The sequence below is a fragment of the Corapipo altera genome, unplaced genomic scaffold (genome assembly GCF_003945725.1).
Source record: "Corapipo altera isolate COAL_440 unplaced genomic scaffold, ASM394572v1 57, whole genome shotgun sequence".
NCBI classification, from domain to species: Eukaryota; Metazoa; Chordata; class Aves; order Passeriformes; family Pipridae; genus Corapipo; species Corapipo altera.
Window position 1 is genome coordinate 8,354,232 of NW_020884905.1, and position 16,961 is coordinate 8,371,192.

At 41.8% G+C, this 16,961-nt stretch overlaps 1 protein-coding gene across 3 annotated transcripts in view; it reads right to left on the minus strand.

Annotated features, from left to right (window-relative positions):
* Positions 1–6,470: 6,470 nt before the first annotated feature.
* Positions 6,471–16,961, minus strand: part of ATG4C (autophagy related 4C cysteine peptidase) — a 34,807-nt gene continuing 24,316 nt past the window's right edge. The window contains exons 12-13 of one of the 3 annotated variants that reach the window (XM_027651501.1): positions 9,975–10,072; positions 6,471–9,665 (exon numbers count right to left, since the gene is read on the minus strand). In XM_027651501.1, coding sequence (XP_027507302.1) covers positions 10,022–10,072 — 51 coding nt within the window. In that variant the 3' untranslated portion in view covers positions 6,471–9,665; positions 9,975–10,021. The other 2 variants (XM_027651500.1, XM_027651502.1) reach the window with 2 other exon arrangements.

Below are 16,961 nucleotides of genomic sequence, written 5' to 3' on the forward strand. Positions count from 1 at the left end.
TCACCAAAGTATGATAATGCTTTACAGACTACTATGAATATGGGACTTCCCTCTGAGGTTTACATTCTACATATGAGGTGTAGGATGAATGATATCGTTCTCCTGGCATTTAAAAAAAGAGAAAATCAGTGAAATGCCAGCTCTGAATGTATAAAAAAAGATAAAAAAACTAAGACATTATTCTGCATTATTTTAAAACTAAAGAGAAAAGTGTCAGTCCAAGTACTCCAGAGCCAAAAATAAAACTAGCAGAAATAATGGCAGAGCTGATCAGTCTAATTTAGGTGTCTAAAATTACTGAAATGCAAACAATAAATTAGATGCAGGTTTTAAAGGAAATTGGATATTCAAAATCCTGTTCAGTGCCAAAAGCTATGGGTTAGTAGTAACAAAACAAGCAAGATTATAAATTATTTCAGCATCATGTAAAACCTCCCTGCTAGCCTTAGACCAAAGGAGGAAAATACAGATAATCTACCCAGTTCATATCTTGAATAAGCAAATAAATCCCCTGATGGGACTTATTTTTGAACAGAGATTCACACGATGCACATATTCCTTGTGATCCTTTCAAATGGTAGTGTTGCCTGAGCAGGCAAAATGCAGGAGTAAGTTGCACTGTTTTTAAATATGTTCATGTTTTAGCAAATGCTGCAACTGAATATTCTGCGACCAAAACTGCTGCACACAGGAAAAAAAAGGCCCAGTCAAGTCTTACTTCCATGTTAATTTGGGTTTATGTGGTTGGTTTACATATTATTAAAGCCACCCATCTGATCTATAACAGCAGCCCTGCTGACACTGCCTGACCCAGTGTGACAATCTGGATAGAAATTGTAGGGCTGGCTGTTCAATGTCTGTGACTTTAACAGCATTGCTTTGGGCCTGGAATCAATTCTCTCTGTTTACAGACCATTTCACAGCCCTTTACCTGCAACATCACTTGTGTCAGTCCCATAAATACTTTGGTGTATATAATGCTTGAATTAGCATAATGGTTTAGGCACAGAGCTTTAAGCACAAAGAAGGACATGTCAACATGTTCTCTTCACTTAAGCAATTAAGAGCCATTATGCTGCTTCAGTGGAAATATCATCAAGGTTAAAGACAATCCCAAACACCCCTCTAACCTTTTTATTCTAAGTCTAATAAATGAGGCATAGAAATTGAAATGTTAGTAAACAGTGCTACTTGCAAGCTCTTTTTGTATCATGTTTAATCAGACCTCTCATTCACCACTTGTGAAGTGTGAGGGAATGGGCATGTTAACCACAAGTCAAAAGGATTATTTATCCTTTTGCAAAAGCTCACCTCTCTGCAGAGGTTTGTTTTACATCTGATGTCGAGTTCTGGATGCTCTGACATGGCAATGTAAAAAAATAAAGTAAATGTAGGCAAAGGTAACTCATAGACTGGGTCACACAGAGTAATTCTTGCCCAAATCTTTCTTTGTGTAAGTGGGTACTCTCCGATTTATTTTAATTTTTTTTTTTTGAGCGTTTACCCTAGGCTTTGTATCTCTCTCTCTCTGTGTTACTTAGGAAAACGATCTAGTGGAAATGTGTTACCATAATGCCTTTATTTCTATTTTAAGCTGGGAAAATCCAGCCAAGGCCAGAACAGTTGCTCGTGGGTAATTCTGGTGAGACGCAGCACAGGGGAACAGAAGCACTGGATTTTCAGTGCTTGATTTTGGGGCATCTGGGGGTTTGTTTGTTCTAAATTCATTCTCAAGACTCAGTGCCCTCATTCTGAAGGCTTTGAAAAGTCTTAGGAAAAAATGGGAGAGAAATTGAGCATCTGTAGCAGAGAGAGAGAGAAACCCCTGGTAGGGAAAGGCCCAAACAGCACAGAGAAGACACAGCACTCCAACAACTATGTTTGTCTACCAAACACCCTCCTCAGCTAAATCCTCCCTTTCCTGCTGCAGTATTTGGAGTATTTCATGTTTGCAAAACACATGAGCTCTGTTGTAGGTTAACATAAATGTTGAAGATGATACAACTTTTATTAATGCTTTGATGAATTTTTAATTTTTTTATTAATGCTTTTATTAAATTTTTAACTAATGTTTGAGTCACTTCCCCACATCTTTTGGAAAAAGAGAGTGGGTGGGCAGTGTGGGCTCCCTGGGTTTTCTGAAGGCTGTAAAAATTAGGCGTGAAGAAACAGTTTGCAGTGTCACCTCCAATCTTAGAGCTTCTTTTCCTCTGCTTTTTTTAAAGCATATTATTTTTATATGCTTTGAAGAGGACAGTTTGAACCCCTCTGATTTCAGTTTTCAAGAACCTCCCCATGGTCCATGGGAACTTGCTGAATTTCTGTGTGGATCATCTCATCCCATCTGCCCTCAGCTCCATCCCCTCGCTCTGCTGCTCCAGGCTGGGATATGGCAGCAGCTGGAAATGGCTCTTTCACTCCAGGAGAGGTTTAAACAAATCTCACCTTCATTTTAATGCTATCAGCTGAAGCTGCAGACCCAGCAGCCTGGCAGGAGAGAATCGCCTCCTTATTTTATGCCACCCCTCAGGACCATCCTGAGATTGTCAAATTACAGCAGAGATTTCCTAGGAACCAGTTAAATTGGGCTCACTTTTAAAGAGATCCAGCTATGGTAACTTTATAATTGAGCCATTTTGTTCTGCTCTCAATCAGCTTCAAAAGGAAGGACAAATTGCTCAGGTTGCAGTTTAAAATCTGACAATAATAAGCAAACATTAGAGCCTGGTTGGATCTGCTCCCAATCCTGTAAAATAACTTCCTTGGAAGGGCGGTTTGAGATATACAGGAATGCCTGGGGGCTGAGAACTTGATTTTGTTCTCCTCACAAGTCCTGTGATCCGTAATCTCTCACTATATATCAGAGGGTGCTTGGCAGCTTCTCTTGACTAACCATGAGTGTCATCCCATCCTTCAGGTGAGAGGAGCAGGGAGCGTGGCCAGGCTGAGCTGAGGCACCAGTGCATGGCCATCCACGTTCCATAAATCATAGGGGTTGATAAAAAGCTGCAGATTCCTCACTCCAGGTGTACAGTAGCACCAGGGTTTCTGTTCCACATTCAGATCTCATGAGATCTCTCTTATCCTTCGCACAAAGTGATGTTCTTCCATTGCAAGTGTTGCTCCCATGTATCCTGAAGAAAATAGGATGGAGGAGAGTCATTGGGTGGAGTTTGGAGCTTGTATGGGAAAACTGTTGTAGAGAGATGAGAGTGATAGGGAAGGGTCACTGCAGAAAGAGGAACAGAAGCAGGACATCGTTGCATTCCTACGGCACTTTCCTGGTAGGTCCCTAAGAGTCCCTTTCCTCTTCCATGTTTAGAGCTCCAAAGATTGGGTTTGGTACCTAGTAACACTTTAGCACCTTTTGAGGATCTCAAAGCAGATATTAATTAAGCTCCCAAGCACTTTTGGGAAGGCAGTAAACAGCCCAATTGCCACTTTATAGGAAGGAAATGACCAGCCAAGGTCATCCACTGAAGCTGAGCTGGGAATAGCATGGAGGTGATAAAACAGGGATGACACAGCTGGCTTTTTCCAAAGAGAGATGGCCCAAAATAAGAGCTCACCTGAACTTCTACTCAAATTTGAGGGGAAAAAATGTGCAAAGCAATTCGTAAGAATTTAGCCATCTACACCACAAAATCTTTTATATTTTCCAGCCCTAAATCTGATCCCTCTCACTCCATCCAAGACAGGACCTGTGCTTGATGAATACACACAGTAGATATTGTGCTCCTGGTGGGAGGCTTTGATTGGTAATTTTATTTTATTCTTCTAGCCTGATTTCCTAAGAGAAGATAATGTTAGTTCTGACATGTTTTCTGTGGCTAAGTATTAGCCTCATTTCCTCATTACCTTTGCTAGGACCAAAACTCTGTGGTAGAAATAAGAACCAGAGCAACCTCTGCCCCACTGTGGGAACTGTTTCCTCGGGCTGGGAGTAGCTCAATAGTTACTTTCCAGGGTTGTGGGACCTACCACAACAAGTCATTCCATCAAGAAATAGAGAGCAGGCACAGCCACTACCATTCTCATTATTTTATCTCTCTCATTTGTCATTCAAACATCCCTGTCCACTTTCACCATATAAAAGCAGTTATAATTGAAATCATGTTCATGTGTTTTGAGGCAAGAGCGACTCCGTGATCATTTGGCTCTACCCAGGCTGTAACAAAGGCTGCCACAGATGCTTATTCCACTTTCTTTTCTGCACAAAGAAATAAAGAGCAGTTGCACAAATGACATGTATGTCAATCTTTAGGTCACAATACTTCCTTCAGTTGTATCCCAAGTAGGAAACATTAAGCTAAAGGCATTTAAGAATTAACAGTCTGTACCCACGACAGGAAATGGAGTTTATAAAACAGGTGGATGAAAACCAGTATTCACTTGCATCACATTAAAGCAAATCCATTTATATTTTATTTCCTGTACACTGACTTGATGTGCATTTTAACAATAATCAGGCTCTGCAGTTCCTGTAGGATTTGGGATATTTGCAGGTGGGTTGGTATGGCCTGGTAGGACTTCAAGGCCAGGTTGGACGGGGTTTGGAGCAACCTGGTCTAGTGGAAGGTGTCCCTGCCCATGGCAGGGGGTGGAACTGGATGAGCTTTAAGGTCACTTTAAACTCAAACCATTCTGTGATTCTATGTTGTGGTTCTATGAACTTCCATGTAAGAAATTGTCCATCACGGGAGAGAAGGGAGACACTGTCCAGAAAATTATGTACTACGTCAGCCAAGGGTTTGTCTTTCTACCCTGAATCCACACAGAGGTCATAGGATTCTCTTGTAATGCCATAAGTTGTACTTCGGCCCACGGAAAAGTTAGTGCCTGGTGCTCCAGGCGGTGGCAGTTCCCTGGATTTTTGTCCAACTGCTCCCTTGTATCAGTATTGCCGTCCTGGGTACAGATTAACCATGATTGAAACAACGCCCATTGGAAGCCTTAAAACCTTAACCACCAGTTTTACTTCTAAAATAAAGTAAACTGCCAAAAGTTCTGATAAAAGTGACAATTTACATTTTTAAGTAGTACGTCCGGAATTTTCCTATAGCTGTAGACAAAGGAATTCTTACCCAGATAAGTATAAGAGCACCAATAAATTTAAGGTAGCTTATGCAAGTTAGGCACTAATGAATGTCATCTTCTGTTTTGTCATGAAAAAAGATCTTTCTGCTGCTAAAGGAGACTGATTTAGATTATGAATAGCTGTAGTGATTTGCAAAAATGGCTCCAGAGAGATAGACTGAGATTCCATATACTCATGGCACTTGAGGTTTCTGCCCTTTTTGTTGAAAATTAATTTGTCCTGTGGGTTATTGGATTCTAGCTCAGCCAATGTATATTGCTCAGTCATCACAAATTTACTTAAAATTTAGTGTAGCTGAAGTTCATTCAACAAGACGAAAGTCCACACTTGAAAGCTTCTAAAAATCTTTTTAAAAAACTGACTGCTGATGTAATTGAAAGCACTGGGGTTGAGGTGGATTTACAAAGTGTTTTGCAGGTGTCAATAAATAGTTTATTATATTAGAGAGACTCTCCAGTTTCCTCTTTGGATGGTGAAAACAAATGGGTGGTTTCTGTCCCCTTGGTGCAGGGGGCTTTCAGTGGGTTTGCCCCAGTCTTACATTCCTAAAATGAGAAATGCCTGGGAACATATACTACAGCTTCCTACACTATTTCTTTAATTCGACACATATTCTTTTTTATGGAATAGAGAGAGAAACTCTGGTTATAAAATGTCAAATGCCTCCCCTTTCATACCATTTCTTTCCTTTTTTTTTCACTTCTTTTTTCCGCCCCTTTCTTTTCTTTGTGTGCCTTTGATGTATGAGTAGAAATTTCATTTGTATTCTTGGAATCCCCATCTGAGTTTTCACTCTCACTTCTTAAGATTAAACATTGCCTTTGCTTGTAACTTTGATGTCCCAAATAGGTTAAGGTTAAAAAAAAAATAATTCTAATTCTGTTAAAATCAGCTTCTTGTTTAAATTAAAAGGCTGTAACTAATTTGATTGATGGGTCCAAGTCATCTGTTTGCCCCACCTGGTGAATCTGTGGAATAGGGACTGGGGGTAAAGGTTTTCAGACACAAAACCATACAGAGGTAACCGGGGTGCAACACCCAACGTGGGCAAGGATGTAAAGAGGGTGGTTAAAGAATAATCAGATATTATACACTCACAGCAAAGTGGCTTTTCATTAACTATACAGATAAAAATCTTCTCAATGAGGAATAATTCTCCTTATTTAAAGCTTTATCAAAAACAGTTTTATGTCTCTTTTAAATGATGGGGATTTTAAAAAAGAAAAATATAAAGGCAACTGAAACTGGTGGCACATGGGAAGAGCTCATTTTGTGCACAACCCCCATGGGTGGTTCCCAAGCAGTAAATCTATAAACACTTTGTTTGTGTTCTTTCTACCAGCAATTGTGAATTAAAAAAGACAAACAAGGATTTAAAATTCGGTTTAAATTCAATGATAAAACCACTTCATACACATCTCATTAAAATATGAGGAAATGGGAATAAAAATCTTCACAGTCCAAATCTCTCAGGTAGTTCAGGTGGCTATTTTTTATATTTCTTCTTTTTTCCCCTGGCTCTAGTGATAGATCTGAACACAAGTGATCAAGTTTAAGCTCTGAGACTCTCATCTCTTTGCTTGATACACAAGGCTTATACAATTGCAGGAAATGAAATACAGTGAGATAACCAAATCATGACACAATGGACTGGAAATTTTAGATTAATAAACCTCTTTCGGAAGAGAACTAAATAACTTTTACAGTTTTATCTGTGGCTATTTGTTTCTTTCAAGATTTATGGTCCTTGCAACAGATATGCATCTTATCCTTCACTCTTCAGATTAAAGGCAGATGATTTTAAACAGGCTCCTGACTGGCATGAGTTGGAATTGCAGATGATTTTCCTTTAAAAAAATGCTAAAAGTGAACTTGCAAGTCAAATGAGAATATCATTGCATATGTCAGAGAGGGTTGAGGATAAAATCTACATGCAGCTAAACAAGATCTAATCCTTATTATCACAAGCAGGGATCCTTAGGCAGAGCTTTACCAGCCACTTGCAAACCCTTAACGAGGAATTACAACTTTTCCTGCTGCTGCTGCTGCTTTAATTGATTGATGCTAAAAGTTTAGAAACTCAAATCTAAGGCGCTCTCACAAAGCTTCTTTAACCAAGCCTTCCCTTTGAAAGCGGGCTCCTCAATTGGAACTGGCAGCCCACATTTTTAGGTTTCAAGCAGCTCTGTCATTCTAGGAGGAATGTGTCTGCCACTTCACACGATAGCCTGGGCTGAAAGACATGTACTTTGAATCAGAGAATCAATAGAACACTTAATGGACAATTAGGAGAACAGCTGTAGGACTGTCAAAGGCCCATCTGTACACGGCTCCCAGAGCCTGGGCTGGACAGCGAGCTCAGCTCAGCGCCCCGGGGCACAGCCTGGCCCCCTCCCACCCACAGCTCCTGCTGATAAAGTATTCCTGTTTCATTACAAATTTTAACACGTGTAGAAAATTATGGAAATTGCTCGGGCCATTTGTCAACTTATATCATGTGAATTGATCAATAAATTTCGCCACTTTGTTGTTAATGTAGATAAATTTTGGCATTTAATTAAGCCACAGCGAAAACGCGGCCACTTTTAATTTCGGCAGATGCTGCCTTTTCATCTGTAATACAGGGGTACATTGGCAAATACAATTCAGCTAAATATTTATAGACAACATGACAATTCCTAAAAGAGTTATCATCAATGATCTTGGTTCTGAAGCAATTAGCATTGTTTGAAAGAGCTCGTGTGGAAAGCTGGAATAAATTCTGAGCAGCAGATGAAGTTCTGGCTATGCAGGTACATTGAATATATAAAGCAAATAAATCTACATGTTATAAACACTTATACCCACACTGATTATTACAGGAATACTGTTCTACAGTATATATGGGTATAAACATGGAAGTGTATGTACACAAACATGGAAATATATGTGCACAAACACAGAAATTCTGACAAGCCAAGGTACAAATTCCCACATCCATAAATATTTGTGCTCTCTGTATAACATGTTTACAGATATCTCTGAATTAGACTTGTATAGTGATATTATCTTTTTAGAAAAAATATAATGAGAGAGACTGAGCTCAGGAAGTCACATTACGGAAGGAAACATCTCACATATAAACACTTTATGTAGGAGCACTAAGAGTTGACAAAAGCATTGCCGTTCATAACAATAAATATATTTAACTTTTTAAAATAACAACTAAATTTCTAAACCACGACAATCAGGGATCAGCCTTCAAACTTCCAGATATTTTTTAAGCACACACAGGTTTGGCCAGACAATAAGCAACATAAATGAACATTTTAGGCTTTCTATATGGCCTTAGGGAACCCGGGATGAAATCCTGCCTCTGACAGCCAGAGGCCCCAGACACAGCACTCAGCAGCAAGACTTGACATGATGAACTGCCGAGGCTCATCTGAGTGGGGAGGGGGAGTGGGCCTGGTGCTGATATTTCCAGTGCCCCTGGGGTAGGAAAAGCCTTGAAATCCCATTGCTGGTTTTGCTATAATCCCCCTGATCGAGCAGGCTCCCGCCCTGACCTGCAGTTTTCTGCTACAGAACTTGTTTATCATTTAGAGGACACTGGTGCTGCAGCAGGAACTTGTGTAGGGAGAAGCCAGGGAACAGGGAAATCAGTGGTGCTCGCACTCTCTGATCCTCATGAAGGACAGTTCAGCATCTTTCCACACTGCCACAATCCCATATTCCAGCACCAGGCAGAGGGCAGACATCCAGCACCTCTGCAGGTAAAATTCCTTTTGTTTGACTCCACTGTGGAGTTCTCTGTTTTCACTGCTGGGTAAAATCATCCAACTTGACAGAAAGAAAAAATAAAGAGTGCACTCAGACACACCAATCATTTCTAAAGTGGAATCTCTGGGTTTGTGGATTTGTCACCACTGCGGCGTGTTTTATTTTCAGGTTTTCAGAGAAACTGGTCAGCAGATTTCCTGAAGTTGTTAGGGAGTGCAGGGCAGAAGACTGGAATACTGTTCAGACAGACTAACTGGCTTTTAGCCAAGGATTTGCAATTCACAGAGACAGAACAGGGAATCCAAATGCAGTAACTGTGTGGTATTTGAACCACAGGGAAATCTGGACAGGACAGAATATACTCCATAAATATAGAACATTCTAACCAAATCTTGAGTCATTGAAATTATCTCATTGGCCTTTCCTCTCAAAGAGAAAGCTTTGTCTCAGCTTACCAAGGCTTTTTTTGCATTTCACAGCATTGCATTTACTCTTCCTGGACTGGATCAACATGAGTTCATCAGTGCATGCCCCAGATTCCTGTTCCTGATGGCACCACGATGCAGGATCTCCTCTTGCTGAGGAGCAGGTTTCACATCCAGGCTCTCAGTGCACAGAGATGGGCTCTCTGTGCCCAGCCTGCCTGCGCAGAGATGGGCTCTCCTGACGTGGATACACTCCCCAAACCTCCAAAGAGCCTGTGCATAGGTACCTACAAGCACTCACCCGTACACCAGGAGGAGATCCAGAGGGATGGTGATGGGTCTCTGCAGCTTCATCCCACAAGTCATAACTTGTCCATGACCTGATGTGGAGAGAGGCCTGTTGAGATCGTCTGTGTGAGGTAATTTTTTATCTTTTCCTGTGGCCCACGCATTTAATGACAAACTTTTTTCTGTTGAAATTAGAAGAAATTTGGACAAAAAGCAAACTTAAAGGTCTAAAAAATTCTCCTTCTCGTCTGTTGCAGTTCAATGTCATGGGCACCTGTAGTGGGTCAATGGTGACCCCCAGTGCTGAGCTGTTGTGACATTCACCCTCTCTCCCCATTTCTGCAGAGCATGAAAGGACCCGTCCCAACTCCTGGCACAGCACCAAGCCCCTGAACACCAACCTGGCAACCACAGATTCATCATGGAAGCTGGCCTTGCTGTAGTGTCTTCATGGGTGAGGCGAAAAATGCTTGGGAGTTTGAGGCAGCAGTGCTTGTTTCTGATGGAATTATATGGAATATTTATTAAGTTCTTCATGGTAAAGACCTAAACTCTGGATAGGAGGGGATCACACCACAAAGAGCAACAAAAAAGTCTATTAAACAATCTTTGTTTTTAAAAAAATCTCAATAACAATGACCCTCATTTGTCTGTTTCACCAGTGGAGCATTTTTGTGGGAGATCCCTATTTATCTGATTTATTAGAAATGCTCCATTGAGACAGAAAGCATTTTTCTAATAAACCTAGAGGTTAGCACCATTGTTTGCAGTACAGCTGACCCTTGGATTTGCTGTAAAACCAGAATCATTAGAAATGCTCCATGGGTTATATTGGAGCATTTCTAATGAAACAGAGGGTCAGCTCTATTGAAATAACGTAAAATATCCAGATTCATGAGAAAAATTCCATTGAAATGCACAGAGCGTCTCTAATAAATCCAGATTTTAGTGGAGCTCAACCCTGAATCCATTAAAACCTTTTGAAAAAATAGTTCCTGAGCATGCACCTGAAGGACTTTTTTTCTGTGTTAATCTCTCATTTATTTTAAAATGTGTTGTAAAAATAGCAAAAGGCATCAGTGAAAATTTGTTATTTAAAGTCTGCCATTCCCTCTCCTTACACACGAGCAGAGCCACTGCTGGCACCAGGACACAGCCCCGGAACCCCAGAACCTCAAGCAGCTTCCAGGAAGAGGGATGAGGAATAACAGATAACCCTGGGTTTACTGTAGTCTGTCCCACATTAGGCACATTCCAAGTGGGAATAAGTGTTGTGAGAGTTACAGAGCTCCAGGCTGGAAGTGTCCAGAGAGGAGCTGCTGGTTGAGAGCTCCTGGGAATCTCAGTCTTTCCTCAGTGTAGAATTGTAGGAGGGATCCTGTTTTTCTTCACAGCCACTTAACAGGGTCTGGAGCATTGCTGGTGTTAATTCCCAGGAGATTGTTTCCTGGGAGCCTAAAGTGGCTTTACTCATAGTTGTAGCAGGGGATCTCCCCATGGTTTATGAAGGAGCATCAAAACTAAAAGCCTCACTAGGAGATACAGGTGTGATGCACTTTGGGCACATGTCCTGGGATGTTCCCAGGCACCTTGAGATTTCCACAGTTTACAGGTGTAATGACTGATGGAGAGATTACACTGTCTGCACATAAAGAGAAACCACAGTCTGCTTTCCCCTGCAAATCAGATATTTATTCTTAATTTACAATCACAAGGCCAGCAATAGAATGAGATTTTTTTTATTAGTACCAAGCTCAGTTGGCTTTCTGTACCATTTTTACTGGACAACACTATTCAAAGTCTGGTGGACTTCCAAATTTACTTTAAGGCAGATTCAGCAGCTGTAATCTTCTAAAAGTATATCCTAAAGATGAGATGGTTCTGGCTTAATGCAGTGTTAGGCTTTGTCCTTGCCATGGAGCTAAATCACACACCCATGGCAGGTGACACCTTTAATCCACAACATAATAAGAGAATTAAAAGTTGGCAGATTTATTTTAAGGGTTTGCATGAGTCAGCCCCTCAGTGCCTCCCTTGGATGGTCAAACCCCTCCTCAGAGCGGAGTTGAAGAGAATTTTGTCAGTTTTGCAGATGAACTTCCTGGGAAAGCTGCTGTGGCAAGTTTTCATGATAATGATGGTGATGCTGCTGCTGCTGCTGCTCACTTTTCTCTTTTTTTCTAAGATAATGCTTTATTATTGCAACTCTTACCTTCCACCTGCTTTACAGGTACAGCACAGTATGTACCAGCCAGGTATAACTCTGGGGAAGAGTTTGGAGAAGGGTTTGGATCAGTGACCTTATGACAATCCCCTGCCCTGAGGTAACACATCCCAAAAACTCTGAAATCAAAGGCCACAGGGATGACTGGATTTATGGGCTCAGTTGGTAGACCCTGAGTGAATGGGTTCCTAAACCTGCTGCAGGAGGTGAAAGAGCTGGATTGCTCAGGCCAGGATTGATCAGAGCCATGTTATGTTGGGCTGTTTCTGGCTGATGATTATAATGATTGTCTGAAGGCAGGGTAGAGGAAACACCTGGAGGTTTGGACATCACTCTGTAAGAGAGGCAGCACCGTTTGAACTGTAAAACTCTCCCAGCAGCACCAAGAGTGGGAACTGCACTGAGTCCTGAGCCCTCAGGGGACCTGGGGACATGGGCGGGCTTGGCAGTGCTGGGGGAATAGTTGGACTCGATGGTCTTGAAGTGCCTTTCCAACCCCAAAGATTCCATGATTCTATGATTCTAATCCATGGAGCTCTGCAGCCCAGGTCCCAGCTTCAAAGCCATTGTAAGACATTATAAAAGCTACTTTTTAGCTCAAGGGCACTGAAAACCAGCAAACCAGTTTTGGACAAAGGAGAACCTCCTCTGTGCTGTGTGACCTGACCCTCCCATCCTGCACATCCCAGGGGCTACCACAGCAGGGGGGTGTGAGCAGGGCTGCAAAGCCCTCAAGCACCTTCGCCCTTTTGCAGCTTTACAGCCAACCTTAAATGTGTTTCAGAAGTTTGCTTTAAATTAGGCATGGAAAGACAATACATCCACCACATCCCCTGTTCCTTGAACAAGGCTGTTCAAGGAACTGGGCTTGTGTGTGTCGTAGGGTTTTATAGCAACATTCTGTCTCCAGGTCCCCCTGCTTTCAGCAAAGAGCAGAGGAGCTGGCTCACCTCAGTTCTGTTTATTTTATGAATGCACACACTCAGCTTGTCAGTTTATGGTTCTGCTCCTTTTGCTGCTTTGTACCCACCCACACACATAGATATAAAATGTATATGAAAAGTATATTATTATAATTCTATCTCAACAGATTTAATTCTTAAATGCTACATATACTTGTTTAATCTCTCATTTTAGAAGTAGGAAAGGTTAGATTATAACATCAGGTTAGCTCTCTTTGAAGCAGGTAATAATTAAGTTGATTCACTGTTGCAATTACTGTCAAATCCCCCTTAATTACCACGGATTTTATAGCAGCTTCATTATACGTCTGCTGTAATGCATTGTGGCCCAAAGGAGAAGTGTTGCAGGAAATTCTGCATAGCATGTATAATTCTAACCTGCAGTTAAAGCTTCTAGTGAAAGCCTCTGCACTAAATTTATCTTTTTTTGACACTTTCCCCCCTATTATTTAAGGTAGTTGAGCTGGAGTAACACCACTAAAATATACCCCTAACTTCCTAAGTGAAAATTGATCTCTTCACAGGTATTAGGGATAAAAATGGAGAAATTATAAAATTAGCAGCGACTGATTCTTGGGAAACTGCTTGGCAACAATGAAGATCACTTCTGGTCTGGTGTCACAGAGGGAGAAAACTTCTGCCCCATCCCGTGAGTCGTGTACCCCTGAACAACCTTTCCTCACTGGAGAAATCCCATTGAACACAGCTTTTAAGGCAGCAAGAATTTGCTGGAGCACTCTGCTATCCATGAATATTTTCATCCATTGTTCCTTTTACATTTTATAAACTGAATTTTCAAAGCAACTCTCCTTTTGAACTGACCTTCCCACTAACTTCTGGAACAACACAGCCTCGTGAAACTGCTGCTTTATGGCTCACGTGTCACTGCTTGTTTCCATTGGAAAAATCTTTACAAATCAGGGGCTGTAAATTGAGCCTGCAACAGTTCAAAACAGATAACTGAATAATGTGTCCCATGGATTCTCTTGCAACGAAGGAATTTACTCCCCAGCATACATTAGATGCAGAAAGGGCTCCAGTGTCAGTGACACTATTGGCAGCTGTGTTAACAGTGAAGGAGCTGGCTTTGTACAGCAGCACAGTTATTAAATTTCTCCAGAGACCATGACTCATTAATCAAATATTCATACATCTCTGTAAATACACACTGAACAGAGAATACCCTCAGAGCTGAGCATCCCAGCACAAGTGCTCTTTCATGTGCCTCTGACAGAGCCCTGAGAACATGCGGTCATGTTTTGCATTTCTAATGCCGTGTGTGCTCCGGAGCACCCTGATCCCTAAAAACAGAACACAAATGATCTTACAGATCCCAAGTGTTATACAGGCACAATTAAAATTGCTTCACTATGGCTTCATACCATCTTTTTAAAAGTGAGGACAGTGAATCGATTCTTCTGTTCTTTGTTTACCATCAGACAAGTAACTTTTTCCCATACGGATGGAGAAACCCAAGGCCATGCTCCTATTAACACAAGAATTTGTATTAGCATGGAAACAACAAACCAATGGTTGGACTGTGAAGGCCAAAAAATTTGATATATTTGCAAAGACATGAGCTTGGATTTAAAAAATGCTGTATTTTGTGTTCCCTCACTGCCATGCAAAGGCACATTTCACCTGCTCCAGGGCAGGCACAGACGCAGCTGAAGTTTCAGGCTTGGGGAGGTTGAGATCACATTTCAGAGCTGAAGCATCTCTGTGATCAGCTGAAGCCCTTCCCCATAAGCCTTTGAAACAATTCAGTTTTCTGTTGGAATTCCCCATCCTAATTCCTGTCCAGGACTTTGGTTTTGACTGTTGCAAGTTCTGATTTACTCTCCTGATTCAGGCTTGCTGTGGCTGAAACAGTCAGATGCGTTCATAAAGGTTTTTTTGTAAATGGGGATGATCACATTGCTGAATGTAGGTTTTTAAAGTTCTGAACTGTTGTGCTCTGCTGAACTCAAGGGAACAAGGGAATGGAAGGGAACAACCTGAGTCTTCAAGTCCAACTCACGGAAAGCATGGCCAGCACAGAATCCCAAATGATTTTGGTAAGAACAGGAAATTTACAGATAAATCCTGGAAAGAGGTGAATCTCAGATTATATTCCTTTATAGTTTTTATAGGCTGGGACATAGAATTCACCTCTGGAACCAGTTCCTAATTGTAGATTCTGAAGGGAAATTTGCATAAAATCCTTATGGCCCGGTTTAAGGATTGAACTCTGATTCAAAAATACTTCCTTTTTTAGTTCCCTTCCTAATAAATACAGATGCTCTCACTTAAGCACCTCCACAGTTCCTATCACATTCATTTCAGTGCATTTTAATTTTCTTTAACAAGGCTTGACATTTACATTTTAGAAAGAAAATCCTCTCCTATATTTAATTAGGGCACTGATTGAGACAGGATGGCAATAAACCTCCTGCACTTCTGTGCAAGATAGAACCCCCACCTTGCTGCAGGAGGCAGCACATGCTGAAAAAGCTGGTTTGGGTATCTGCTGTGTGTAAACAGCACGAGGCTGTACTTGTAATCCCCTTTGCCTCCTGTCCTCTCAATCCTGGGCATCCTACAAGTGATCCCACTCTCCTGCATGACCTTATCCACTGACCCAGCAAGATGCTGGATGTGGATAATACTTAAAACATTGACTTTAATAATGTTCCCTTGGGGCACAGGGATTCACCAGGAGGATCAGAGTGTAAGAAAGCAGGAGATGGAAAGTAAGAGTAATGTGTGAATGCTGAGCAGAGCTCACAAAGCCCTGGCTTTAACACAGCCTAAACACCCACCAGAGCTGGGTGAAAACAGCAAACATTTATTTGAGCATCTTCTTGCATAAATAAAACCCTGCTGATTTGCTTTGATGGCATTTACGAGCACATTTATTCATAAACATTAGAGTGAGCAAGTTTTTATTTGCAGGAGTGTTCATGGAAAACAAAAGCCTCGTGAATTCTGGTGTGAATAAATACCAGAGAGCTCTCACTCGAGCAGGGCTCCTGCAGTCATTAAGTAAAGTTCTTTTTACTATTCACACCATGGATCCAAACAATTACAGCTGCCCATGAACTGCTTACAAACAGGGAAGGGAACTGTTTGTAGAGCTCAGCTCATCCAATCAAGCAACAGAACCATCTCATGGAGATACCGAATCACAGGGCCAAACCATGAGGGCCTGATCCTGACTCCCTCAAACGCCTCTTTTCATGTTTCTGTCAAGGCAAATAAGACATCAACATTTTAAGATCCCTTTATATAATGCTGGCACAGCCTAACCAAGCTGCTGGGAGGCTGTAACACCTTGGTGCTGCCAGAGGCTCCAGCCACGGGGATCCCGTAAGGAATGCGCTGGGCTGAAATCCTGCTCAGTGTTGTACCCGACTGTGCTCCATGGCCTCCCATGCAGGCCTAGGGAAATGCATCCCATAGGAATCAGCTGAGGGTGCTAAAGGGCCATGAAGTAACCTGGTATGTTTGCCCTCTTGGAGGCTCCTGCGGCAGAAGGAGAGCTGGTGCTCCGGCCTCCCCAAAATAACCCCTCACCTTGGATGGAATCATTGCACAAACAGAACCCAGGATGGGCTGGATTTCAAACCTGCTGTTTGTGCTCATTTGTGGCATTATTGACCTTTCATAACTCACTGATGGTCGCTTTTCATCCCATCATTCCCTTTAAGAGATTGTCAATAACTCTGGAAATAAATCAGGTCTCTGGAGTGAGGCCATTTTCCTACTGTAATTAAAGGAGAACAGGAGATCCCTTCCATGCCTCCCCACACACCCTGTTGTGTCCTCTGGCTACATTGGGCACAACCGAACTGCTCTGGGCTTGGAGGGGTGAGTTAAAGAAAAAAAACCTAAAAAGACAGTAACAAATCAGGGTGGGCTCAGCTTTCCAGCTTTGCTGAAGCACAGGCAACCGGAGAGAAGGAAAATAAGTCTTTAAAGAGAGGCATCACAACCCCTCCCAGATGGGGCTTGGAGCCACTTATTCTCGTGGAAGGTGGCCCTGCCCTGCAGGGGGTGGAACAAGATGAGCTTTAAGGTCCCTTCCAACCCAAACCAGTCTCACTCCGTGATTCTGTGAAATAAGCACTTCTGCTGGTACCAGGCTCTGTTTCTCTCCAAGGTCAGCTGTCTCTACCAACATCAGTATATAAATCCCTCTCCTAAATGGCCGTTCTAGAAAT